At 43.0% G+C, this 27,349-nt stretch overlaps 1 protein-coding gene across 1 annotated transcript in view; it reads right to left on the bottom strand.

The window, feature by feature from the left end:
• The window catches only part of LOC146548275 (NLR family CARD domain-containing protein 3-like), a 47,005-nt gene extending 25,012 nt beyond the window's left edge, over positions 1 to 21,993 (bottom strand). Inside the window, exons 1-4 of the mRNA XM_085263837.1 lie at positions 21,901 to 21,993; positions 12,272 to 12,446; positions 10,382 to 12,164; positions 6,038 to 6,211 (exon numbers count right to left, since the gene is read on the bottom strand). Of these exons, the coding sequence (XP_085119963.1) occupies positions 6,038 to 6,211; positions 10,382 to 12,164; positions 12,272 to 12,446; positions 21,901 to 21,993 (2,225 nt within the window). The remainder of the gene's footprint in view (positions 1 to 6,037; positions 6,212 to 10,381; positions 12,165 to 12,271; positions 12,447 to 21,900) is intronic.
• Positions 21,994 to 27,349: the final 5,356 nt, after the last annotated feature.

The raw sequence follows: 27,349 nt of genomic DNA, 5'->3' as shown, positions 1-27,349 counted from the left end.
TTCGGTGAAGCCCATCTGGTGACTAATTCTGGGCTGTGGAGAGAATTTAAATAGAAGGTGGTCATGAGATATTTTAGAACCCCAGAGATAATTGCCAAAATGAAGCCTACAAATCCTGACACCTGCTGGCAAAATTGTGGTACTTCTTTAGGAACCCACTCACATATATTCTGGTCATGCCCAAAAATCTGCTCACTTTGGAATGACATATTTAAAGTTCTCAGTACAGTTTTCCAACAACCATTAACAAAAGACCAACAGTTAGCCATTTTAGGAGTCTTACCAAAGGGTTTTGCGGGAAACAATAAAACGTATCTCTTAAGAATCTTACAGCAGCACTAAAGTGTATCACTATTAAATGGCTGAATCTTGACCCACCTTCATATATGTGGATTGATAAAGCAAGATAAATTTACCAGATGGAGGAAACAACATCTGCTCTGCGGATTCAGAGAGAATTGTTTACTGAGCGTTGGCGACCCATACATGCTTTACTGTTTCAATAATTTAGCATAGGTCTGTTTCGTTTTGTCCATTTACGGCTAAGTTTGTCACATGTTATTTAATATTACATAAAGTTTTTGTTTTGTTTTCTTTTTGTTTTTGTTGTTGTCTGTTTGCTTGTTTGCTTGCTTGGGTTTTGTTTTGCTTCCCAGTTTTGTTTTGTGCTTCCTAATTGCAGTTCTTATTTTAACCTACATTTCTGCATTGCAGTTCCTGTAACTGTCCTACTTGTGAACATTGACAAGTACAAGTTGCAATGTTGTAAATTATAATAAAAATTGAGTTAAAAAAAAAAGAATATTAAAGTCGTACATTTCTCATAAAAACAGGAAAAAAGCTTGAAAAAGTCGTGTTTTTCCTTCCAGGAACCACATGGCTTCACTTTTAAAGGTGAAGTGTGACAGAAATGGACATATTTGAAGTCCAACACCTTTTTCCAGTCACATTATTAAAGCAGACAAACTACAAGCTCATTTTGACAAACTGAGGCTCAAACTGAGCCACAGCTGAACCAGCATCCCTGTACAGCAGACACTTACAGCGCTTGGCTGCTTCCATTGGACCCTCTGCACAGAGCTTCAGTTTCCTCTTCTGGTCCCAAAGTGCAGAACAACAAGGTTTCAAACAGCTTCGTTCCAGCAGCATCAGCCACAGACATGCAGAGAGAATCCTTTGGTTGTGTTGTGCGTTTGCATATCTGCTGTCTGTGCTGCTTTGTGAGGATGGATCATCTCCTGCAGCTCCAGATAAACAAGCTGGACCTGAACCTGGTAGCTTCACTTAGAAGACACTTGTGACGGGAACGTGTGAGAAGTTTTGTGCAGACAAGTGTGGATTTAGAGTGTGGGACGAGCTCTCCACAGTCTTTGTGGAGATCCACATTCTGCATACTGCCTGTGAGAAGCTGCAGACATTTGTCCTCCAAATCCACTGAGCAGCTGCTCGTGGTGGTTTTAGCTTCATGTGTGCGTGTTAGCATGAAGCCTCGGTCACACTCTGCTGTGGACACGGTCACGGACAGCTGGACGCCTGATGGACGAGTCGTCCTTCCTGTTAAACTTCTTTGAGCATGAGAATAGCATGAGAAGCTCAGTGGACACTGTTCAGTGTTTTAACTCTCGCTTTCACTTCAGCTTCACCAACAACAGCACAAGCAGAGCAGCCCACTGCCTGCATGGCTGGGACAGCGCCCCCTGGTGACTGTAAACCACTACAACATGTAGACGGCCGTCTGCAGGCTGGATGTAGCACCACCGCAGAGACGTGCTGCAGCTCTGTTTAGTTACCCAGCTGACAGCAGAGGCTGTAGTTTACTGTTACCAACATGGAAAACTGAAGCTTCACCAGCTGGAGCTACAGAGCTGGAGAACAAAGGAGACTGAGAGGCCAGAATGATGTGGGAGGAAACATCAAGAGCCTGTTTGAAAGGAGACACATGTGGATGCTGTGCCAGTCTGTGGTCTGTCAGAAGTCAGCTGAGTCACACTGCAAGAAGCTGCAGAATCTCAGAGGAGGAGATTTGGAAGTGTTTGTGGGACAAACTGGACTCAAAGAAAGAAGATGTTTGTGAAGTCTTTGGTGGAGGTGAGCAGTGTGAAGCAGAACACATGCAGATGAATCAGGAGGTCAGCATCAGTGTCTCCTTGTGGTGGACGGTAAAAGAATCAGAGCCAACGCTCCCGTCCACCCTCGGCATGAAGCAGTGCTGTTTCTGAAACAGGAGGACAAGTCCAGAGAAGACAGAGGAAGCAAAGATGAGGGTGGGACAGGACAGCAGGACTTCCTTCACACCTGCAGCTCCATCACACTGCTGTAGCTCCTCTTCATCACACATGTACCTGCAGCCTGTCTTCAAGTCCAGGAGTCACCTCCACACAGTGTAGAAGCCTCCTGTGCAGACCATGGAGTCCAGCCTCTGTCAGGGAAGTCGGCACTAAAGCCTGAAAGACTTCAATCTGTCTCTGCTTCACCCGAGAAAGACCAGCACCGTACTTGTTGTGCATTCAAGGGGGGAACATCAGCACTGCATCGTGGGAACAACACCGCAGGAACAAAGACACAGCACGGCCGATGAAGGACGAGGACAAAGGAAAGGTGAGTGAGAAGACCCTGGTGGTGTGGACGGACCTGCAGGGGCTCCAAGACTGAGGAGCAGAGACGTCCATGTACCAGCTGAGGATGCTGCAGTGATCCAGGGAGCTCGGTCCAATCTGAGGCCGTGTGAACTACGTGGACCACAGTTTCTTCACAGACTTCAGCCACGTGAACATCTGGAGATCCAACAGTGCACGAGCTGTGAGCCATCAGCTGTTTCTCTCATCAGCTGCTGGAATGAGAGCTGCTGGAATCATCTCGAGCAGCAGGAAATCACTGATGTTGTTTCTAACCAAAGATATGGGACTGAGCTCCGCTGAGCTCCTTCTACTTTCATCCAGATAGAAACTGCTACAGTCTGCTGATTATTGCTTTGCCTCCATCACACGAGCTCTTTATCCTGTTCTTCACTCTCATTGGTTCTTTGTCTGCTTGTTTTTACAACAGTAGTCTTCTGATTGGTCAAAGGAGACAATCAGCTGTGACTAAATGTAGCTCCTACAGCAGTGATGGGAATAACTACTGAAGCTAATCCAGTATCAAAGCTCAGGAATCAGCAGCTCCCACCTCGTTTTCTTTCAACAACTATTTTTAGCTGCTGTGTTTTTGTGTTTCTGCAGACCTCAGACATCCTGCTGCTCTGGACAACTTTTTCATTCTTTTTTATCATTATTTTGCTTTTCTTTTATTATTATGTTATATGTATTAATATGTGAAACACTTATTCTTTGTGTTTTTGCTTTGCTCCTGTCAAACTGCTTTAATAAAATCTGCTGCACACTAAACTGTGGACGTTCCCTTTTTAACCCTTTGTGAAACAATAAAGGTTTAAATCTGAGTATTCATCTATGTTAGTGTTTAATGGGTCTAATAGGTTGCTTTTAGGGGTGGGTTCTTATAATCGATTTATCGATTAAAATCGATTCTGGCTTGGATAACGTAAAATCGATTAATTAAAATCCTGAATCTATTTTTTAATATAAATTTATTTTGCTTGAAATTCCAGAATTTCTGGTGAAATCTCACAAAATCTCAACAACAGCTAAGACAGTAAATGAGAGCAGGAACACGGATTCTGCACAAAGACTTAAACACACAGCGCGACCCGCGAATCAGAATCAGTGAGATGTCGCTTTTCTCACCTGATGGCACGGACACAGTCGGGGTTGAAAGCCGACAGCTCGCTGATTCTGATGTTTCAGCGGCTCCGAGCTTTGTGTTTAACCTGTTTGAACCTGCTTAGCTATACCATACCGTCACTGCCATTATATTATGCTGCTATTCATACTGTAATTATATTAATGCTGCTATTCTGCATATATCTTACTTACTATTGTTTGAATACTTGCGATTGTTTTATTGTACTTTTTATATTTTACATTTATATTTATTTTTGAATCTTGCACCAAGGGAGTGGCACTCCAATTTCGTTGTACTCTGTACAATGACAATAAAGGCTATTCTATTCTATTCTATTCTATTACGTCCTTTTTACACTGATTCTAAAGCTGTTAGTTTTATCTCTCTCCAAACAATATTGACTGAACCAGCAGCAAAAGAAGATCCAAACTACGCTTCACATAAACATCGTCATGAACTCACTCTGACTTTTGCTGTTTTGCTTCCACCAGGATAAAATCACACTACATGCACAGCTCGCTCTCTCTCTCTCTCTCTCTCTCTCTCTCTCTCTGTACTTCAAGAACAGTTTCCCATCTAAAAATCTGTTTTCTGCATTATTCGCTTGCTTGTTACGCACAAGTCTACCGTTGTTTACAGCGCTGTCGGCCGCTGTTTTTTTCCTTTTACTTACTTTCGAAAAGAAAGCCTCATTTCTGCCGTTCAATACTGAACAAATTTAAACTTTTTAAAATTATGCAAAACTGCAAAACGCTGTGTTTGTAATAAAAACGGTGTAACTTTGCTCTGCTTCACTTCAGCAGCATCAGGTAATGTTTATGTGTTTTTGATCTACTGCAGAATATTTTTATAAAATCCCAGAAAAATCAGCTTCATGTTTTTCTGTGTTTTATCTTCAGCTACTTTGACACAAAGGCCTCTGCTGTGATGCTCACACCTTTGATAAAGTCGCGAAAGTGCCAGCTTCCCTTTTATAGATACAAAAATATGTAAATATACTGATCTGAATTATAATATTTCTGACTGTCTGAGGCAACATTTCCCAGATTCCAATCGAATTGAATCGAATCGATTCTAGAAATCAGTGACGATACCCAGCCCTACTTTGAATTGTGTTACACAAAAATAAGCAAAGTTTCTCGTTGTTCAGGCAGAATCGAGCGTTGAAGAATGAATTCACACGTCAATAAACATTTTCATCAGCACAAGCAGGACAATGAAAGCAGGAAATACCCCAAACTGCTATTTCTCATTCTACAACTTCAACAACTGCACATGAATTATACTTCATACACAGACCCACAGTCTCTGATTGCTCTGAAATCTCACTGACAGCCAATAGCAATAAAGAAAAGTCCAGACTGACAGTCTCTGTGGGGTTAGGCAGTGAACTGCTCACGCTGCGTTAAAGTGCATCACAAACTATTGGAATTGGATCCAACTTTGTGAAGAAGATTTTTTCTCAGCTGCTGTTTTGAACATTTCCTCATGAACTGTATTAAACTCTGTAAATGAACTGAGAACTATTTCTACATTTGAAACTATGGATTCATTTTCCCGTTCACTTCTGTACGTTAGTGTATAAATGAATGTTAGACTGGGCTCCATGGAAACACTTGGACTGGTCTCAGCTGCCTTCTTTCTGTAGTCCTTTCTCTTCTCCAGCTTCTGTTTGAAATCCTCTCACAGAGCCTGAAACCTGCTTTGCTGTCATGTTTGGGCCTGTGTTCCTCTGCTTTAACACAAACCTCACCACAGCAGCTGTGTGGGTCGTCTCTGTAGCAGCCCGATCAGCTTCTGATACATGAACATCATCACAGCTCCTAACTTCACCTTTATTAGCTTTGACATTCATGTCTTTCTTTTCTCTGTCTGTTTCCACACAAGCTCAAAGTCTCTGCAGCCTGTTTTTATCTGCTATCATCAGATCTCCAACAGCCTCATTCACATCCCTCACACACTCTACAGCCTCACCAGTACTGACTTCATCTTCACTGACTGACGGAGCACAACATGAACCTGTGGAGGCTGAAAAGCTGTCCTGACAAACATCTCCCCGTCACCACTCCACTTCTGTCAGCCTTTAAATGAACCCTGCTCAAGTCTGTCACTTCTATTTGGAGCCAAGAGGAAAAACTGTTGTTCAGTCGTTTGGAAAGACACAACATTTCTGAAAGCACTCAAACGTCTTCACATTTGTCTTCAGACACATCCTGAACATTTAGGAACTAAAGAACGTTTCAAATATCAAAGATCAGAAATATAGAAAAACAACAACAGCTGCAGTCAGTGAACTCACCTCAGAGTCTCCAGTCGACAGTTTGGACTCTCCAGTCCAGCACACAGAAGCTTCACTGCTGAATCCTGCAGCTTGTTCTCACTCATGTCCAGTTCTGTCAGATGGGAGGGGATGGACTTCAGAGCCGAGGCCACAACTTCACAGTGAGTCCCTGAGAGTCGACACTGAGTCAGTCTGAGATTACAGAAAATATAAAATGTGTTATTATAAAAGCAGAAAGTCTGCATTATAAACACAGACTGAATGTATATGAAGACAAAACAGAGTGAGGTCATAATCTGATGAACATCTGCTCTTCACATCTGTGCTTCAGCTCCTCTTACTGTGTTTGACATGACACAACGATTGAGTCTCTCTCAGACCTGCAGACTTTTAATGAGAATCTTTGTTTGGCTTTAATCTGCAGATGAAGGAGGAAGATGGCGTCACATTTAGGCTTCCATAATGTCCACAGTCTGTCACTGAGATCTGATCCAGAGTCAAAGTGAAGACACACATGTGGACTGTTTCCTGTCTTGAATCTAGAACATTTTGAATGAGCTCAGCTCAGTGAAGAGTTCCAGCTGGAAAGACGATCTCTGTTTGCTACCTGCTGCTGTCAGGTACGACTGTTCACGTCCACACTCAGGAAAAATCTGCTGACTGTCACCAAACGGAGCAGAAATCTCATCACTGGACAATAATGATGAATGAACTCAGAGCTGCTGATATCACATCTGATTTCAGGGGAACTAAACACAGAAATGATTGGCTCGTTTTAGCTTTCTGAGCCATTAGTCTGCAGGTTTATCACTAGTTGGCAGAAACAGACTTGTATTAATGTTCAGCGCTTCAGTGTTTATGACTCCAGATCCAGGTGACAGCAAGTCAAAATGATGTTACCTGTCTGTGTCCAGCAGCAGCCTTTGAATATTGTTATAAACTCACATGGATCAGTTTGTCTTTGATTGGTTTGTAAAGTTCAAATTCATTTATATTCATCAACTCTAAATGAAAAATGTTTTTCTTCTTCTTTGTTTATTATTAGAGTAACAAATTCTTATAGTTTCCTGTTGTTGAGAATTTCAGTGTAAAACCACTCGGACCTGTGCATCACTGCACACTGTGAAAGTATTACTGCAGTTTAATCTATAATCCTAATCAGTGTGTTTACTGGACTGTAGTCAGACCTCCGTTATACCAAAGGAAACACTGAACGTCTTCAAAGTCACAATAAATTTATAATAAATGCTAATAAATACTGGAGTGTTAGAAAAGATGCTTCCAGCGTGTTTGTCTTTGATAGGGTTTATTCTGTTCGTCTACAGTCTGACCACTTGGGGGCGCTTTTGTCTCTTTTGCTCTGAGCCTTGGGTTTATTCAAACTGATTTTAATAAACTATTTTCTGCAAGTTGAAGCTTCATCTCCATCTCCAGTGGTTGTTGCATATTTTATGACTATATTAGTAACAGTCAGAGAGTTTAGAGTAAATTAGATCTTCACGTTTGATTTTTGACACAACATAAATGGTGAGCCAGTGTCAGAGGAAGTGACAGCATCCACAGAGGACCAGGGGGAGTGGGAGGACTGGGGGACCAGGCCAACAAAAAGGTGATCACTGATACAGGTCAGCAAACATTTGCTCATTTGGTGTCTTAGAGCAGACTCCGCCCAGCTTTGTCGTCCATGGTTGCTCTTTCAAAGGAATCTAGTTACATATTATTTTACTTAATGATTTACTGACACCACTGACTATGCAGGACAACCCCACGTCTGGAGCCAGTGCACATGTGCACAGTCTGTAAATTTATCCAAGTCACACAAGCATTTTGAAATAAGTCCTAATCAGTCCAAGAAAAACAGTCTTGAAGGGTCTGGATGGACTCGCTGACCACACCAGAACCAGCACTGAGGTTTAGTTCTCTTTAAGACAGATTTCATGATGGGAACCAAATAAAACACATTTCAGTCAAACATGCCACAGAGAGCTCTACAGAAAGATTTATTAGGTTCCTTGATGGAGCCATAACAAACGTCAGCGAGCGACCTCCCAACTGTACATTGATTAAAATGACAAAATAAACTGGGAGCGTCTGGTGTGACGTTACTGTGGTCTGAGTGGCGACTTCCACATTCGCCCTCAGTTGAACGTACACATCAGTAACAAGGATCTGTGGAAACTCTCTTGGTAAGTAAAAAGGATGCAGGGAGGCGGATCGAAGTTCAGTCTCAGCCGTGATTCCCTCACCACCACTTTATCACCAGCTCTCATTATTTTAAAGACAGAGACCCTCACACTGGGCTTCACTAGTTACTGCTGGGTCTCTGTTATACAGAAGGCCCATGCCACATTAAGGAAAAAATAATGTCCTTAATTTCAACATTAAAGGTGAAAATGACTTTGAGAATAAAGAAGAAATGTGGAGATTTGCTGTTTCAGGACAAAGTGCCACAGCTGCTGTACTCTCTGAGTCAGTGAAACTTCAGCAGTGGTGTTAGCTAAAGAAGGGAAATGATTCCTGTTACACATCCATGTGTTATATAAACACAGTGTGGTGAAAAGTATAAAGATGCTGAAAGGATGGTGCAGAAAGCTGAAAAACACAAATCTGGAAGATTTGTACAAAATCAAATGTCTTGTAATGGACGGATGCGAGGTTATCGATGGTTCCACCTTCATACAATAAAGAGGATGGATGCTGCAAAACTGGATGATGAAATATTGGTTCAGCACTTTGTTTGAAAGCGCTTTAGAAATAAAGTTATTATCATAAGACGGTGGATCACTTTGTTTCACTAACTCATCTAAACAAAGCGTTTTGTAGAGGGGACAGCAAACCTGGCAGTTTGTCTTGAAACATCAAATCTCCACATTTCAACTTTTTTCTCCAAATACAATTTTGACTTTAACCTCGACTTTATCTTAAAATGATCGGGAATATTTTTCTTACCGTGGTCCTAAAACTCGGCCTTACTCCGTTTCCATCGAAGCAATAAGGTCAGCTTTCTTGTGCTCCACGGTGAACCTGTTCATGACCTGCAGTGACCTTTGACTCTAATTGAACCTGAACCTGTTCACCGTGGAGAAATCACGCTGAAGAACTCGGCAAGTAAGGCCCCTGTGAGCTCCACATCTCCAGCGTCGGGTCCCAAAAGAATAAAAGTGACTCTCGACTATACTGGCGAACCTGAAGATCTCCACAGAGCTCTCACTAAGTGGCAAGTCAGCATCCAGGTGAGGAGGATGGCTGTGAAACCAAAACGAGCCAGAATGACTCAACAATCCACTTTAAGAAAAACAAACACACAAATCACTCTGGCCCACTCACTGCTGCTACACGTCACCAACCACCAGGGATGATGATGATGATGCTGGCATCAAGTAATCAAAGCTCAGCTTCTCGTCTGGTGATGATTTCTGATCATTTCTATGATGATCGTACCAAATAATGCAGATACGACGTGATCACGCCCAACACTCTGCCAACGGGCACAGACTGACCTCTTCCTGCTGTGAGTCGTCCCTGTCAGAGCCTCGTCCTTGTGACTTGGTGATGCTGTGGTGTGTTCGTGACCTCACACGCTGTTTGTGGGACTTTTGTTGTAAAGGGGCGGAGTCACGAGTGGTGACAGTATAAAAATAATGACCTGCAGTGACCTTTGACTCTAATTTTGGATGTATGCTGGCACACTGCTGTCCATCTCAGCTCTTTAGTACAGAGGAAAGAAAAACTAAAGAACTGAAGCACATATGCTGATGGTGATGATGTCACAGATAATGTGATTGTTCACACGTTCAATAATTAGTTGGAAAAATTAAGAAAGTGCAATCAGAGCCCAGATAAAGACAATAACATCAGACAGAAAGAGCAGTGATCAGAAGCACAAACAGAGGCTGCTTTGGACCATCTTCACTGTTTCACACAGTTTCACTTTACTACAAACACGTTCTTTGTAAAGTCTCACTTCAGTCTTCTCTCCTAAGGAGCAATGCTAACAGACCAACAGCAGCACAGACATGAGCAACAGTCTCATTACTGTCTGCTGCACCGTGTTAACACGACCAGGCGGAAACAGCACACAGATAAAACATGTCAGACTGCAAACTCAGCGTAAGACTAAAAACCGACGACGTGGTGAAAAGCTCACAGTTACACACCCACATACATGTGAAGGTGCACTCTCCTACCAAGGTCTCTGCCAGAATAATACAAATGTAGTGTTCTGATAAAAACCAAAACATTTTTAAAAGCATGAAAACAACTCTTCACTGTGAACACAAAATAAAGCAGAATTTATTACTGTGTGACTGAGTAACTAAACTATCACTAATTGATAATATTAATGATCACATCTGGACTCACCGAGCCTTTCTGAAGTTCCTCACAGCTGCAATCAGTCGACGTCGTCCCTCTGCTGATGTTTTGTACTTCTGCAGGTCAAACTCATCCAGAACCTCCTCTGACATCTGCAGCATGAAGGCCAGAGCTGAGCAGTGGATCTCAGAGAGTTCCTTTGATTTGTTCTCTGACTTCAGGAACTCTTGGATCTCCTGAGATAATAAGATGTCGTTCATCTCCATCAGACAGTGGAAGATGTTAATGCTTCTGTCAGGAGAGGATTTTGTCTTCCTTCCTTTTAGATTCTTGATGACTCTCTGGATGGTTTCTGGACTGTTCTCTGTCTGACCCAGCAGACCTCCTAAGAGTCTCTGGTTGGACTCCAGACAGAGGCCATGAAGGAAGCGAACAAACAGGTCCAGACGACCATTTTTACTCCTGAAGGATTTTGTTAGTGTTTCCATCAAAAAATCATCCAGAGATGACTCTTTGTATTTTTTTCCCAGGAAGTCCTTCAGCACCTCTGACTTCCTGTTGGTGAAACAGTGGAACATGTAGACTGCAGCCAGAAACTCCTGGATGCTCAGATGAACAAAGCAGTAGACTGGTTTCTGGAAGATCACACACTCTCTTTTGAAGATCTCTGTACAAACTCCTGAGTACACCGAGGCCTCTGTCACATCCAGACCACACTGCTCCAGGTCTTCTTGGTAGAACATGATGTTTCCTTTCTCCAGATGTTCAAACGCCAGCCTCCCCAGCTTCAGAAGAACTTCCCTGTCAGCCTCCGTCAGCTCCTGTGGACTCGTCTCATGTCCCTCGTGGTACTTGTTCTTCTTCCTCTTTGTCTGAACCAGCAGGAAGTGTGAGTACATGTCAGTCAGGGTCTTGGGCAGCTCTCCTCTCTGCTCTGTAGTCAACATGTGCTCCAGAACTGTAGCAGTGATCCAGCAGAAGACTGGGATTCTACACATGATGTGGAGGCTCCTGGATGTCTTCATGTGGGAGATGATTCTGCTGGACAGCTCTTCATCACTGAATCTCCTCCTGAAGTACTCCTCCTTCTGGGCGTCAGTGAAGCCTCGTACTTCTGTTAGCCTGTCAACACATGTAGGAGGGATCTGATTGGCCGCTGCAGGTCGGGAAGTTATCCAGACGAGAGCCGAGGGAAGCAGATTCCCCTGGATGAGGTTTGTCAGCAGCTGGCTGACTGATGACTTCTGTGTGACATCAGACAGCAGCTTCCTGTTGGTGAAATCCAATGAAAGTCTGCTTTCATCCAGGCCGTCAAAGATGAACAAAAGCTGAGAGACAGCCAGCTTCTCTGCTGTGACCTTCTGTAGTGTTGGATGGAAAACATGGAGCAGCTCCAGAAGACTGTACTGCTCCTCTCTGATCAGGTTCAGCTCCCTGAATGAAAGCAGAACCACCACACTGACATGTTGGTTCTCCAAGCCCTCTGCCCAGTCCAGAGTGAACTTCTGCACTGAGAAGGTTTTTCCAACACCAGCCACGCCGTTGGTCAGAACCACTCTGATGGGTCTCTGTTGGTCAGGTAAGGCTTTAAAGATGTCCTGGCACCTGATTGGAGTGTCATGGAGGGCGTCCATCTTGGAAGCTGTCTCCAGCTGCCTCACCTCATGTTGGCTATGAACCTCTTCACTCTGTCCCTCTGTGATGTAGAGCTCAGTGTAGATCCTGTTGAGGAGGGTTCTACTTCCTGTTTCATCACTTCCTTCAGTCACACGTTCACATCTCCTCCTCAGACTGATCTTATGTTCATCTAAAACCTCCTGCAGACCAACATCTGCTGAAAGAAAGAAAAACAGACAGAAAACTCTTCAATGTCTGAACAACAACAAGAAGTCCAGTTTTCAGAAATGAGTCCATCAGCAGACAGATGTTCAGTCTTACTTTGTACACAGCTGCTCTGACTGGCTGTCTGCAGTCCAGCTCTGCTTCTGGATCTTTCTCCACACTGGGGACAGGACCAGTCTCCTGATGAAGCAGACTGGTCCCAGTATGAGGAGATGCACTGTCTGCAGAACCAGTGTCCACAGCTGGTAGAGACTGGATCCTTCAGGACGTCCTGACACAAAGCACAGCAGGACAGCTGCTCCTCCTCACAGACACCACTCCTCTTCCTCTTCCTCCCTCTGTGAACACATTTCTTTATCACTAAAATCATTGACTGTCAGTGACAAACATCCAGATTTGATGACACTGTGCAGAAGCTCTGATGGTCACAGAGAAAAGTCAAAGTGGAGAAACTTGTGTTTGAGTTCAGAATCCAAGTTTCCTTTGCTGTTCCTGCCTGTCTTATTAAACACAGAGTGATCAGCCTACAAACTCCACAGTAAAAGCCTTCATCACAGAGCTGATTATGTCCTTCACTGGATGTACTGGAAGTTTGGGATCCATCACTCTGAACTGACCTTTGACCTCCTCTAAAAACTGTGGTGGAGCAGCGGTGTCACATTCAGAGCTTTCAGCTTTATTTTGAAAGAGTTCAGTCATCAGGAAGTGAACTTCTGGGTTCTGATTTCCTTTCTATTATTTTACAGAAGTGAAGAAGAAGAACTAAAAGCTTTGAAATGATCTGAGTGATATTTTTGAACATTGCCACCAAATTGAGTTCAGCCTCCAGCAGTAACTTTGTTTCATGATGCCTCCCTGATGATGTGATGTTTGATTACAAACCTGTTTATGTGTTAGACATTAATCACATGAACACAGGCAGAAAAAAGAAGCCAATGAAACAAATGACAGAAACGTGTTCATTCACTGCCATGATCCATATTTTCTATGTACAGATGTTTGTAAAGAACACGTGTGCAGCGCTTTGTTCTGAGTATCTGCTGTCAGCACACAGTGCAGCAATAACTACAACCACACGTTTCTGTAGATCCTGAACATCAGCCTGGAGGAATCTGACCTCAGGTCTGCACACAGAGGAGCTTCACCTCTGGGATGATGCTGGCTTCAGCTCCTTCTACAATCAGGCAGAAGCTTCTGCACCATCAGGACACAAACAGAGAGGAGCTTCTATCCTCAGACCATCCAAGTCCTAAATCAGAACATGCTCCCCTCATAGCATCACCATCAGGGTTTAAACAGGACCTTACATCATGTTCTTGTCTCACTGTCATATTTCAGATCATACCTGATTCATTATGACGTCACACGCTGCTACACTGATCCTGCTGCTTCATTACTGCTGATATTACTCTGCTCACTCTGTTCAGTTACTCTGTTTACATCACTTTGCTCATTTGCTTTGTTCTGCTTGCACTGCTCTGTCAGTACATGCTGTGCTAATGTGGCACAAAGCACTTTAACATTACATCTGCACAATGTTTCATTATTTCATTTAATGATTGTTTCTAATGTTTTGTTCAGTCACAGGAGCAGCTCAGCACATTTCACTGTGTTGTACGTGTATGACGATGCCTGTGACAAATAAACAGCCTCGGACTCTTCAATCTTCTGCATTTCTTTGGAGATCAGCTCAGTGGCCTGTTGAGACCATCTTTCTATTTCTGATGACTCAGTTCAGATTATTATCCTGATACTTTCTTTTAAAATGTGATGAAATCATTTATCTGATGTTCTGACACAAATACACCAAAACAATCCCAAACAGCACAAACCACCACGTTACACACAGTGTAATAAAAATACAGGCAACTACAAATAAAAACACTTTAAAATATAAACTAAAATTACAAAGTGGTCACAGAATTTCAAACACCAGTAAATGAGTCAGCAGCTCTCTTACATGGTCAGCTGAGCTCCATGATTGAAGAACATTGTTGCTGCAGGTTCATGACTGAAGTCTGGAGGAAGTATGTCTTTGGAGCAGTCACTCCTCACAGACACACAGCTGGATGCTGGAGACTGTGACCTCTGACCTCTGCAAACACAAACACATCACATGAATTACTGATTAATCTCTGTTTAAAATCTTTTAAGCAGCTGCAAACACACAAACTGGATGATGTGATGGTTTCTGTCAGTAATAGTTGTCTCAGATTAGAGTACAGACGGCTGCAGAGACGTTCACAGCAACAGAGAAGAAATCATTACCTTGGATTGCATTACTACTACGATTGATACTAGCATTATCGTACCCGGACCACCATTAGGAATCATTTATGATGTCACTGGTAGAACATTTATAGAAACAACCTTTGAACTCTGAGTCAGCAGCTCTCTTACATGGTCAGCTGAGCTCCATGATTGAAGTTCACTGTTGGTGCAGGTTCATGACTGAATTGTGGAGGATATTCTTTGGACCAGTCACTCCTCACAGACACACAGCTGGATGCTGGAGACTGTGACCTCTGACCTCTGCAAACACAACCACATTGCATTCATTTCACATCAATTAGTACACCACAAAAGGCATGCAAGAAACACAGTATGAAGGCAAACTTCTGGCGTCAATAACATTCAACAGGTCAGGTGGAAACTTTTCTCAGATTTGATTCATGTTTTTATAGAACGATCCAGCTAAAAAAATATACCATTAGGTCAGGGGTCAGCAACCTTCAGGACCCAAAGAGCCATTTGGAGCCAGTTTCCACGCAAAAGAAAACACTGGGAGCCACAAATACTTTTTGACATCTAGAATGAAGATAACACTGTATATACTGTTTTTACCTTTATGCTTTGTGTGAACAACTAAGGTGTGCTGCTTATGAAATCCATGAAGTGCTACAGAGAAAATTACATGTTATTTATGTAATGAACACATTTGAACTCTTAAAGAAATATAACAAAAGGAAAGACACCCAGCTGAACTAAAATGATGTAGCAAACAAAAACTGCTGTGAGCCGCCACCCTTATATCTCCTTTGGGCTTTTGGAGCCTTGACCTGACTTTTAAAAAATAATTGGAAAAAAAGCTCTATGCTGCTGAAAGATGAAAAATAGATATTTGCAAAATTCTGCCTAAATATGTATTTTACCTGGTTAATGTGTGTGGCGGGGCGTGGTCTGCAGTGCCGCTGCAGGGGAGGCGGACGCACCTGAGCGGCACCCGCAATCACGCCTCGCCGCCTTAACGTCTGTGCTGTTGTGTTGGTGTGTGTCGGGCTGTGAGCTGCAAAGCTACAGCCGGCTGTGTGCGTACAGCAACCGTGTGTGAAAAGTGGTCAATAAAGAGAAGCTGAAAAGCGTGTTCATGCAAACATCGTCGGGTCTGCCGTGATATGTTTACAACGGGACTTCTGCTCCTGAACCTCTGCGCACAGCGTCTGCAGGTCGGGGCTGTACGAAGTCACTTTCATCTTTACAGGACTGTAAGCTGTCGTCTGTGAGGCGTGAGCGGTGTTTGTTTTTAACGTAGTTCATGGTGGAGAACAGCTGCTGACATAATGTGGATCCAAGATCCATAATTGGCCTACCTGGGGCTGAAAGTCTCGATAAATGCACGGCGTTTCGGCGGGTACACCGGCTTCCACGAGTGTGACGCTTATTTGAGCGATGAAAAAATAATAAAATATAATTTTATTTTTATATTTCAATATCACAATAATCTTCCAATTTAGAACTACAAGTTAAAAAAGAACATAAATAAAATACACTTCAGCTAAATACTTCTAATTTATTTTCCCAAACCACGAGGAGCCGCACTGTAAGGACTAAAGAGCCGCAGGTTGCCGACCCCTGCATTAGTGTTAGTCAATGTTGCAACTGAACTAAAAAACAAAAGATTTTGGTCCAAAGAAACAAAGTCACTATGAATACCACACAACCCCCCCAAAAAGAGCCATGTAGACCCCGGGCTCTATGGGTCTTGTGCTCGGAGCTTGTTCCTGTGCTGCCATGATTAGTGCCTCTGTGCTGTCTTTCAGTCCAGCTTTGTTCAGCCGCTGGTAGGATTTCTGGATGTCAGCCACTTCCTCTGCCTGCTGGTGGTGCAAACTGTGTTGTTCTGAGTTTCATTGGACGTCTTTGTCCAAAGCACCAGACAAAGGGCAAAGTAGATGCATTTGCATCAGCAGGAAAATACACCCCAAACTAGCATCATCATTATACAACTTTAACAACTGCCACTAAATGATACTTCATACACAGACCAGTGTTAGGTTAAGTTATGATGTCACTGGCAGAACATTTATAGAAACAACCTTTGAACTCTGAGTCAGCAGCTCTCTTACATGGTCAGCTGAGCTCCATGATTGAAGAACATTGTTGCTGCAGGTTCATGACTGAACTCTGGAGGTTTGTCTCTGGACCAGTCACTCCTCACAGATACACAGCTGGATGCTGCTCCGTCCTCTTCCTCCATCTTCTTGATGTCAGGGTGGAGTTAGTCTGAGAGGTAAACACACACACTCAGAGGTGCTGTTGTACTGGAAGCATCACACTGACGGCTTTCTAATGTTGGAGCTTTGGCCCTAAAGTCCAAACCAGTTATTTTAGAGGCTCAAAGTCTTTAAAAAACACCAAAACCATCACATTATTTAATAAGTACATGATCAGGTGGATGAAGGAACTCAGTGTGTTTGGGATCATCATCATGGTGAGGAGCCCACATGTTACGGCTCCTTTGGAGAGAAGCTGAGGATCACTGCAGGAAGTGAGCTCATGAAACCAAACTGCTGTTTGTGAGCAGCATGACTCTGTTATTGGACCTGCTCTGTGTTCTACATATGATCAATACTTCAAATATCTGTAAACATCTCATCTTATATTTGTTGCACTTGGTCACATCTGTCTTTAAAAATAGATTTTTAATGTCACTGAGAGTTCTTTTCTACCTTTATTGATTTATTTTGGAATAAATTAAATATAAAGGTGCCAAAAACTGCCTGCAGCTTCTGCTCTGTGACAGGAAACTACTGTCAGGCTCAAAATGACTTCAGATTATTCATCACAGAGTGTTTATGGATCACAGGACACGTTACAGTTTCACTGTTGATGTTTTAGTTTTAAAAAAAATGCTGTGTTAAGGTCTTACTGTGAATCTGCGCGCTCATTGGCTAATAACTTGAGACTGACAGGTGGTTATCCAATCAGCGTGCGGCCTCACACGGACATAAAACTCTTAAAGTTTGTTTCTGAAGGGATTTTCAGATCAGACCTGATGTTTCTGCCTACAGCCTGTTTACCGATATAATCAATATCAGACATCAGAGCAACAGAAACCTCGGTGATCAGGACGCCGGGACTGAGAACAGGAAGTGGCTCAAACAGTTTAAAGTCAGCCTGAAAGGAGTTTCTGTCGCCATTTTTTTGTCGTGATAAGGGCGGGTCTTACTGTGAACCTGCGCGCTCATTGGCTAATAACTTCAGATTGACAAGTCGTTATCCAATGAGCGCGCGGCTTCTCCCAACATAAAGTAGTTTCCTTTGAAAAACCAAAGTCTGATTATTTTTGCCTCCACTGACGGAGCCTGTTGTTCCCGCCACAGAGACACAGTAATGTCAGAGCGGTGTTAACACTCACCTGCCTCAGCACAGCTCTCACTCTCCTCCTGCTCTCTCAGCTAAACTCACTTCCTCTCTACTTACAGGAAACCAGCGCTCAGAGGAGCCGACCGGCCTCACGTTTCACCCACAGACACGAACAGCGTGGAATTATTTTATGTCATAAGAAGAAACATATTCATGTTAACACTCGCCTGCATCAGCTCCACCTTCCTCCTCCTGCTGCTCTGAACGGAGGATCAACACTTTCACTTTCACTGCTCCTCCCTAAACACAGAGGATGCTGGGACTTGTAGTTTTTACCTTGTGTGATATTTATGGCTGTGACACTAAATCACAGCATGTAAACTTCCTGCAAACATGTCACAGGCGATAAAAGTTTCACATTAAAGGTGAAATTATTTTTCTGTCTCATGTTCAATAAACAGTGAGCTGGGAAAACTGAAGAACAGACTTCAGACGTTCCCTGCAGAGTTTCTGCTGCTCGGTCGTCTGCATGTTGCTGAGACTGAGCTGATGATGAAGCTGTGATGGGTTTATGGCACGTTTGGTTCTGGAGAAGAGTTTTACTGCCGGTGCAGGTGAAATGATCAGAGGTTACAGCCTCTGGTTAAAGTGGAGGCAGCGATCAGGACGGCTGAGCAGCAGAGGTCTCGAGGGTCCTAAAGTGTAAAAGCATCAGAATCAGAATCAGAAAGGGTTTTATTGCCAAATGTTGAGCAGGTTTACAACATTAGGAAATTGCTGCGGTGCTTCAGTGCAAACATACTGTCATAAATTACGCTTAAATAGACACGAAAATAAAAATAAGAATAAGAATTAAAAGTGCTAAGTAGATAGATATATACATGATATATACATGAGTGCAGGTGGTGATCAGTGCCAAACATGGAATGATGCAGTGAACACAGCGTAGGGTGTTAGTGGTGGGAACAGTCATACGGTTATTGTTCATGTGTCCGACAGCAGAGGGGAAGAAACTGTTCTTATGGCGAGAGGTTCTGGTGCGAATGGACCGGAGCCTCCTGCCTGAGGGGAGCAGGTCAAACAGACTGTGTCCAGGGTGAGAAGGGTCAGCTGAGATCCGAGCTGCACGCCCCAGTGTCCTGGAGGTGTACAGGTCCTGCAGAGATGGGAGTCTGCAGCCAATCACCTTCTCAGCAGAGCGCACAACACGCTGCAGTCTCTGTTTGTCCCTGATAGTGGCTCCAGCGTACTACACAGTGATGGAGGAGGTGAGGATGGACTCGATGATTGCAGTGTAGAATTGCATCATCGTCCGTGTTGGCAGGTTGAATTTCTTCAGCTGCCTCAGGAAGTACATCCTCTGCTGGGCTTTCTTAATGACGGAGGTGATGGTGGGCTCCCACTTCAGGTCCTGGATGATGGTGGTACCCAGGAAGCGGAATGAGTCCACAGAGGTGATGGGGGTGTCAGACAGGATGATGGGGGGGAGTGGAGCTGTGTGCGTCCTGAAGTCCACAATAATCTCCACTGTCTTCTGGGCATTCAGCACCAGGTTGTTGTGGCTGCACCAGGACACCAGACGTTCAACCTCCCTCCTGTAGGCAGACTCATCCCCGTCCGAGATGAGTCCAATAACGGTGGTGTCATCAGTGTTAGTAACACAAAGATCACAGAATGGGATCATCCACACAACACTAACATCTAAATCCACGGCAGGAACTCTTCCAGTGTCCTGAAAAATCTGTGTGCACGATGCTGAGATTAAAATCTGTCTGCTCATCTTAATGCAATATTTACTAAAGTCTGGTAGAAGTTTTACTGATTTCCAGTCCACTTAGCAGACGTGTGGATAGGTGGTGGGTTGTAGAGCAGACTGAAAGCTTTAAGTTCATCCTCTGATTAAAAACTCAGACCCACAGATACAGGAAGTATAACGCTGGTGTAAGACAGGAAACGGCAACACGGCAGCCATCTTTTTCCTCCCATGATGACCAGTGTCCCAGCAGAAGCTGGGGTTTGTTAGATCCTGTTCGATCCAGAGGAAACAGGCTAAAAGAGTCGATCAGGGGGGATCATGGTTTTATTATGTGCACGTTATGATTGAAGCTCTGGTTGTGTGTTAGAGACAGAACCTGCAGATTCCTCCACTCTGCCTCCTCCTCTGCAGGAATCAGCCTCTTGGCTGGTTTTATTCACCAACGTGAATAAAATCATCAAACTAATCCAAGTTCATTGTGAAATGCCTGAAAATGGAGGAATAAATCTGTCAGTTACCGTATAAAGTTTGAGTTTGTCAGTGTTTTACACGGAGACGGTCGTCAGATGTTGAATGTTTAGCATGAAAGTTCCACATCTGGAGAAACCTTCAAGATTAAAGCCAGTGAAAAGTGAAGAGTTTCTGCAGCAGCCGCACTTCCTGCAAATCTGTTCTTTCAAAATAAAGTGAAAAGTCTAAATTTATATTCACGACAGGTTTAAAGGTGAAGGTGGTCACATGGTTTTAGTGGAATGCCTACGTGGGCGCGTCTGAGTGATTTTGATTCAGATTCGTGCAGCGTGGAGCAGTAAACACTTGTTTTTGTTCATCTGGACTCATGAAGGATTCCAGTTAGCACATTTCCAGCCAATGAAACGTAACTACAGATGAAGACAAACACATTTAAGCTGCCTGACTCTCGAGTGTGGGTGCGTGTTCCCATTTTCAGGCTGTTTTAGTTTTCAGTTTAGAGGAACGCTGCAAACTCACAAAAACTTCTTTCTTGTGAGGTTTTGTTGTCAGACTGATAAAAGCAGCAGCAGCTGGTGTTTGATGAGCAGACGTGTGTTTCCTGTTCTGTAATAATCAGCTTGTTACCATCACATAATGAACTCAGCCGTGACCAATGAGGCCGTCCTTGTGCGGTTCTCTGGCGCTGATTCTGACTGTGACCTTCACCTCTGCAGGGTCGCCTCTGCTCGTGGCTGAGCTCGTGTTTGTCAGGCTGACAAAATAAAAGCTTCTTCATTTCTGTGGCTGAAGAGGAGTCTGCTCTTCTTCACCAACAGGAAGTGAAACATTTCTCACTGATTCTCAAATCTTCACTTGTCTCACAAACTCACAGTAACACACACACGGTTGTGTTTTCATATCCTTGTGGGGACATCTATTTGACATCATGCTCTCCTCAGCCTTTTACTCTAACCATTAAGACTGAATGCCTAACCCTGACCTGACTGTCCCTGACACTAAAACCACATTCTGAGTCTCACAAATGTCTTCAAACTTGTGGGGACGGGCATTTTGGTCCCCACAAAGACATGTAAACATGCACACACACAGGTATTAATGACCTCACAGGTTCATGTTTGGGGCTTTTAGCATCTTTGTGTGTCGCTCAGATTTAATTCACTCTTGTTTTGAGGTTTTGTGCCTTTTTGTTTCATTCTTTGTGCGTTTATTTTCTCTTTAAGCCTTTCAGGACTCGTGCTGTTGCCTTTTTCCTGGTGTGTTATTAGTATTTTTAATTTCTAAACTTATTGTAAAAGAAGGACCGATGGAACATTTATGTGAAAATAAACATGATCATTTAATGTTTTTGTCAGTCATTAAAAGATAAATCCTGGTCTTTCATTTTGCTGCTGCATTGTTCACAGAAACACATATTTTCCTGTTTCTTTCTGTTTGTGTTTTTCTGCTTTTGCCTGTTTAGAGCTGCTGAGCAGGAAAACCCAGACGAACAAAAACCTCTTAAGTAAATGTTTGAGTCACTTTGGGTCTGAACTGTAAAAAACTGCAGACTGAAACAGATTTGAAGGCATCACAGGAACAGCCTCACATTCAAAACATGAAAGAAAGGACTTTTATTTTGAAACACTCAGGAAATGACAGAGGGAAAGTTTTTTAATTAAAACAAATTATTATTTTATGCATTCTAAGTTCATACAACCACCAAAACTGTGATGATCCTCACATCAGCTTTACTGTGTGAGGTCACATACACGATCATTAATGTTATTATTATTATTATTATTATTAGAGACTTGCAGAGAGAAGCGGTGGAAACATTTTGATTTTCATAAATTTAACAGACTAAAAACCTACAAACATGTTTGGTGCTGAAGAAAAATGGAAAATATCAGAACATCAGAGCTTAGACGACCTCCCTCATCATCTTGGTGACATCGTTGCTAAGGGTGACCATGTCCAAGGCCCAGCCCCTGGACAGGTTGGAGCGTGTCGTCTCCTGGCGCATGGCGGTCAGGAAACCCTAAAGCAATGGTTCCCAAACTTTTTTTTGCTGGGCCCCTCTTGTTTTACAAGATAAATGTTCACGCCCCCCCTCGCGCGCGCACGCACAAACACAACCTCCAACCACACACGCCCATATTTTGCTCCATTGCGGTTTATTTCACACCTCAAACATTTAGTAAACAATTAAGCAAATACAAATAATCTGCAATAAATTACAGGTAGTAAGAAAATAAACTACTAACTCTTTTACGCTACGTCCACATCTACACGGGGATTTTTGAAAACGCAGCTGTTTCTATGCGTTTGGACCTTTCGTCCACATGTAAACGGCGTTTCGAATCACCGAAAACTGAGATTTTTTAAAACTCCTTTTTTGCGTTTACGTGTGGACGAGGAATACAGAGTTGGTCACGCAACGTCAAAGATATGTGCCTTTTTTTCACGTCACGCTGTGCGCACATTCTTTTTTACATGAGATGAATTGCAGAATGGCAGATAGAGACAAAATACTGTTAATCTGACTATCTGCAGGTTTTACACACTTACATTACACACATGCAGTTGCTGTCCCTCCATTTACAAAGGCAGAGGCGTCACGGTGTGATTATCTTCCCTTTGGTTTCACCTGCATAAGTGCCGAGGTAGGTATTGATAGCAATGTTGAATATTATTACACAGGAAAAAACAACTACATGTAAAATATGCTTCACCATATTTTCTAGTCTTTGGCTTAGAATGAAGTTGGTTTGGACATATATTCAGCGATGCTTCATCTCCTGCTTTGCGTTTCTGTGGGTGCGCCCAATTTCTGTGGGCACAAAGTGTTAAGTGTGAAACAGGGCAGATCTGTCGTGGTCCTGAGTCATTGACCCAGTGTTTTGAGTTTGTTGGTATTATTTTCCAGTTTCTGCTGTTTTGTATTTGTTCTTAGGGTTTGAGTTGTGTGTTTAGTGTTTCTATTGTCCCTACCTGTGTCTTTCCTCTGTGTTCTGTTCGTGTCCCCAAGTTGGTATTGTGAAACAGCCTGTGAGTTTCCTGTTTTACTTTGTAGGTTTGTGTCTCGTTATGCCCATTAGTTCCAGCTGTGTCCCCTCCTGTCTGCCTGTGCTCCTCGTCGCATCGTCTGTGTTACACTCACCTCTTCCAGGCTCGCACGCTCACTCCTCTTCAGCCACTCACCCTCACACCGTTACACTCTCATGCCAATCCAGCAACAGGCAATCCACACAGGGTCAGGGACGCGTCCAGGAAATCTAGGTACAGGAAAGAACAGGTCAGGAACTCTAATGAACAGTACTGAGAATCAACTCAATGATTTAGCACAAACTGAGAAGACTCAACAAATCACCAACCTGTGGCCTAGAGTGTCCTGGTGCCACGTGCACTTATGGACACTCTTATGTTCGAACATGGTGTTCGTTATGGCCAAGCTGTGGTTTGCACAGAAGTTCAATAACAAAACACCACTCGGGTTCAGGTCCTGGGGTCCATTCCTCCCAATCACGCCCCTCCAGGTTTCACTGTTGTTGCCCACATGAGCATTTAAGTCTCCCAGTAGGACCCTCCAGTGTCCCACCCAGGGACTCCAAGAAGGCTGGGTACTCTGAACCCCAACCCGGAGGCACAGATAACAAACCCTTTCATCTACTGGGAGAAACCCCAACATACAGGCAGCAAGCTGAAGGGACACCAGGATACCCACCCCAGGCCGCCGCCTCTCACCAGGGGCAACTCCAGACTGAGACAGAGTCCAGCCCCTCTCCAGGAGGCTGGTTCCAGAGCCCAAGCCGTGTGTTGAGGTGAGCCTGACTATATCTAGCCGGTTCCTCTCAACCTCACGCACTAACTCAGCCTCCTTCCCCACCAGAGAGGTGACATTCAATGTCCCAATTGCCAGTCTTGGGGTTTGGTTCGCTCCTGGACGGCGCTCACAATGCACCCAACACACATTAGTTGGTATCAAATGAGCACAACTCATCATTAATCCCACTCCATGGTCCTTAGGGTGGCACAGTTGCTTCACTCTCTCCTCTTATTCCATTAGAAAGCATTCTGTATGTCCCTAATATAACTGAGAACTTCAATAAAATCTCTGAATCTAACAATATAAAAATGGCACCGAGTCTGTGTCTGCATTTGTGTGACATTAATGTTCCACTTTAAGTTGGAGGTTTTGACTCCCACTTTTAACTCCTTCTCTTAATGTGGACGATCCTACAGCTGGCTTCTTGAAAGGGGGGTGGGTGGGGGGCACACTACAGCCAAACTACACAACAGGACAAATGAAAAGAACAATCACAACTTCTCCTGTATCAGTGTGTTGCAGTGATTGTTTAGTTTTACTATCATTCAGTGTTTCTCATCAAAGGCAGTGCAACTGTCTGTGACACTGTGGCACTCTGTCAAGATTTTTGCACATTTGTGTCTCCTTTATAAAGTCAAACAGGATTTTGAATTGTCTGACATTTGCACGGGAATCTGGAGGAGGGAGACGGGCCTTCTTCAGTTTCCTAAGAAACTGTAGTAACTCTAACTCTACTCTAAGAGAGAGATCCACTAATGCCTCGCACCAACACAAACTGGGTTCTGGAGTCAAAGAGCTGTTAGTGTTTACAAATCGAGCGCAGCGACAGGATTGTGTGTCAGAGACAGAATCTCAAAGATTTTTGTGACCCTGATGAAGACCCAATTCTGGACATTCAAACTGTGTTATGAATGTTTTTAACATCTACAGATCATTATCCAGATATTTAATACAAATAAGCATGTCTTATTTTTGTGTTTTATACATTTGAACTCACATCTCCTGTGTTTAGAAAACAGCAGAACTTTTGTAATTGGCCCAAAAAACGAACCATGTCTGTAAGCGCTGTTTTGAGCCTTTTAGCAAATCTTGCCCTAAACAGCCTGTTGCTGTTACAAAGCAGAGAAAACATAGTGGAGTCTAATTGTTGCACCGTGGAGCTCAGCTGAACTCAGTTCTGGGAGTTGAAATCAACAGAACGTGTTTCATTTGACACTGAAACAGTTTCTTTTCCATCCATGAAGGAAGCTTTTGTATTTCACTCAGCAAAATATACAGTCTGGACTGCACAACATTTCAGACTGCATGTGATCTGTGCACAAAAACATCGAGCTTCATGGACACACGCAGGTCCTGCTCCACTTCCTGCTGTTGCCATGGCTTTGCTCTCGTCTTGCATTCAGTCTAATTACAGCTTCTTATTCAAACTCTGCACGTCACTAATTCCTGGTCTCTCCTTGTTGAATACTTTTTATCTTCAGCTGTCCTTGAAATCATTGAAAATCATACAGTTATGTCTATAAGACTTTGGACAGAAACAACTTTCTCTAACTTTGGTTCTGTAAATTACAACAATGAATTTGAAATGATACAACTCAGATGTAGTTTCAGCTTTAATTCAGTGGGTTGCATTAAAATGTGAGGAACTAAAGCATTTTTTAGAATTATCCTATGGAGCTCCGCAGGATGTGCTGTATCAAGCATGCACCGGGACGAAGGAAAGACGGGTGGACTTCCTGGTGGAGCTTGCAAGAGAGCTGGCTCACTCTCATGTAGCTGGGAAGAAGGCAAGAAAAGAACAGTTGCTTCGGACACAACCCTCCACACCGAGCCCTGGAAAAAGAGCCATGTGTCAGGTCAAACACAAATGCAAGAACAATCATGCCACTGTGCGATGTGTTCACTGCTACAGATACACATGTGGTAAATGCAGACTACAGATACCATGGCAGTGCCAGGATTGTGAGTGATTGCTGAAAATGTTGAAATGTACTCACTCACTTTTTATTATTATTTGTAAATATGTGTACAAATGGTTGGTTTTTTTGTACTGTTTTTATCAATAAATCTCAGCAACAAAGGACATACACCCATGTGTGTTGATTTCTCCCTAAGATGGCAAACTGAAACACAAGTTTCCTTGTGGCTCAGGAAACTAACCACTCCAAGTTGGTGACTTTTGGAGATTTAATTTCCTGGATGATTGAGAATGCATCAAGACGAACACAAAAGGAAGTTCACCGCTTTTAGCAGCTCCCCCCCAGACAAACAAAGAGGCAGTTGGCAGTTAGAAATCAGCAATCATTCACACACCCCCACTCCCCTCCAGAATTCTCAGGTAACAACCTAATTTACATATGAATGACTAGCCAATTTAGCTTCCACTTGGCTGAAGCTAAAGCCTAGCTAAAAGCCTACCAGCCATTTGGCAACTCAGCCCATCACACGTCCACGTCTCTCCTTGTTTCGTCTTTTATTATGAAAGGGTTGTGTTTCCATGTTCAGTGTGTTTCATTTTGTTTCCCCTGTGGTGTCAGGTTCATTTGTGTCAGCTGTGTTTCCACTTCCCTCCTTTCTCTTCTGTGTATTTAAGTCCGCTGTCTTCCTCTGGGCAGTGTTGGTGCGTTTTCCTCCGTTCACGTTATTCCGGGTTTCAGGTTATCTCCTGATTCTGTTTAGGTCCATGTTCATGTTCATGTTTTTTCATCAGAGTTTCTCGCATGCACCTCCTCGGATTCATGTTCATGTTTTTCTTGTCATAGTTGTCATAGTCATACCGAGTTATTCCCAGGATAGGTTTTCGTTTTAGTTTCCGCCCCTGTTTGCTGGGCCTTGTTTTGTGTTCGTGTTTTTCAACCTAATAAATGGTTTGTTTTTTTGTTAAGATTCAGTTCCATCTCTCCCTTGTCTGCTTCCGGGTTCATATTGCAATCACATCAGCCACAGTGACAATAAACTTATTTTGATTTTTAACTTTCTTTAGTTTTTCAACAATATTATGTATATATAAACATTTTGCATCTTACAATATAAAGCCTGGATCCTGCACATATTGCACTTTGAACTTGAACTGTGTTGTCTGTTTATTGGAGATTGTACTACTTGAATTCATTATCCTGGTGATATAACACATTAATTCTCCATTTGGAATCAATATAGTATATAATACAGTATCTGTCTATCCATCTATATAGCTATTGAATTGAACTGGAGTGAATGGAAGAGAATTAAATAATGGATTTCATGTTCATGTTTATCTATGTTGTAACAGTGACGACTTGAGACATCTGTTTGGCACTATATGAAGAGAATTAAATAAAATTTAAATGAAAATGATATTAACTGTATTTATACATTTTATATTTTTGGATGAGACACTGTCAGTGTGCTGTTATATAACTCAGGTATTTTTAAGGCCTGACTGGTGGCATTGGTGCCCATTGCTTTACTGTGCTGTTGGATGTGTATGTGGGCTATCCCTTGTACCTGACATTTGATTGGGCATCACTGTGTTGCTATGGTATGATCCTGGTAGTTGTTGTTAATAAAACAA

The sequence above is a fragment of the Mchenga conophoros genome, linkage group LG23 (genome assembly GCF_057382185.1).
Source record: "Mchenga conophoros isolate Kocher_MC1m ecotype Shallow Benthic linkage group LG23, M_conophoros_male_GT1.1, whole genome shotgun sequence".
Lineage (NCBI taxonomy): Eukaryota > Metazoa > Chordata > Actinopteri > Cichliformes > Cichlidae > Mchenga > Mchenga conophoros.
This window is presented reverse-complemented; position numbering and strand designations above follow the sequence as displayed.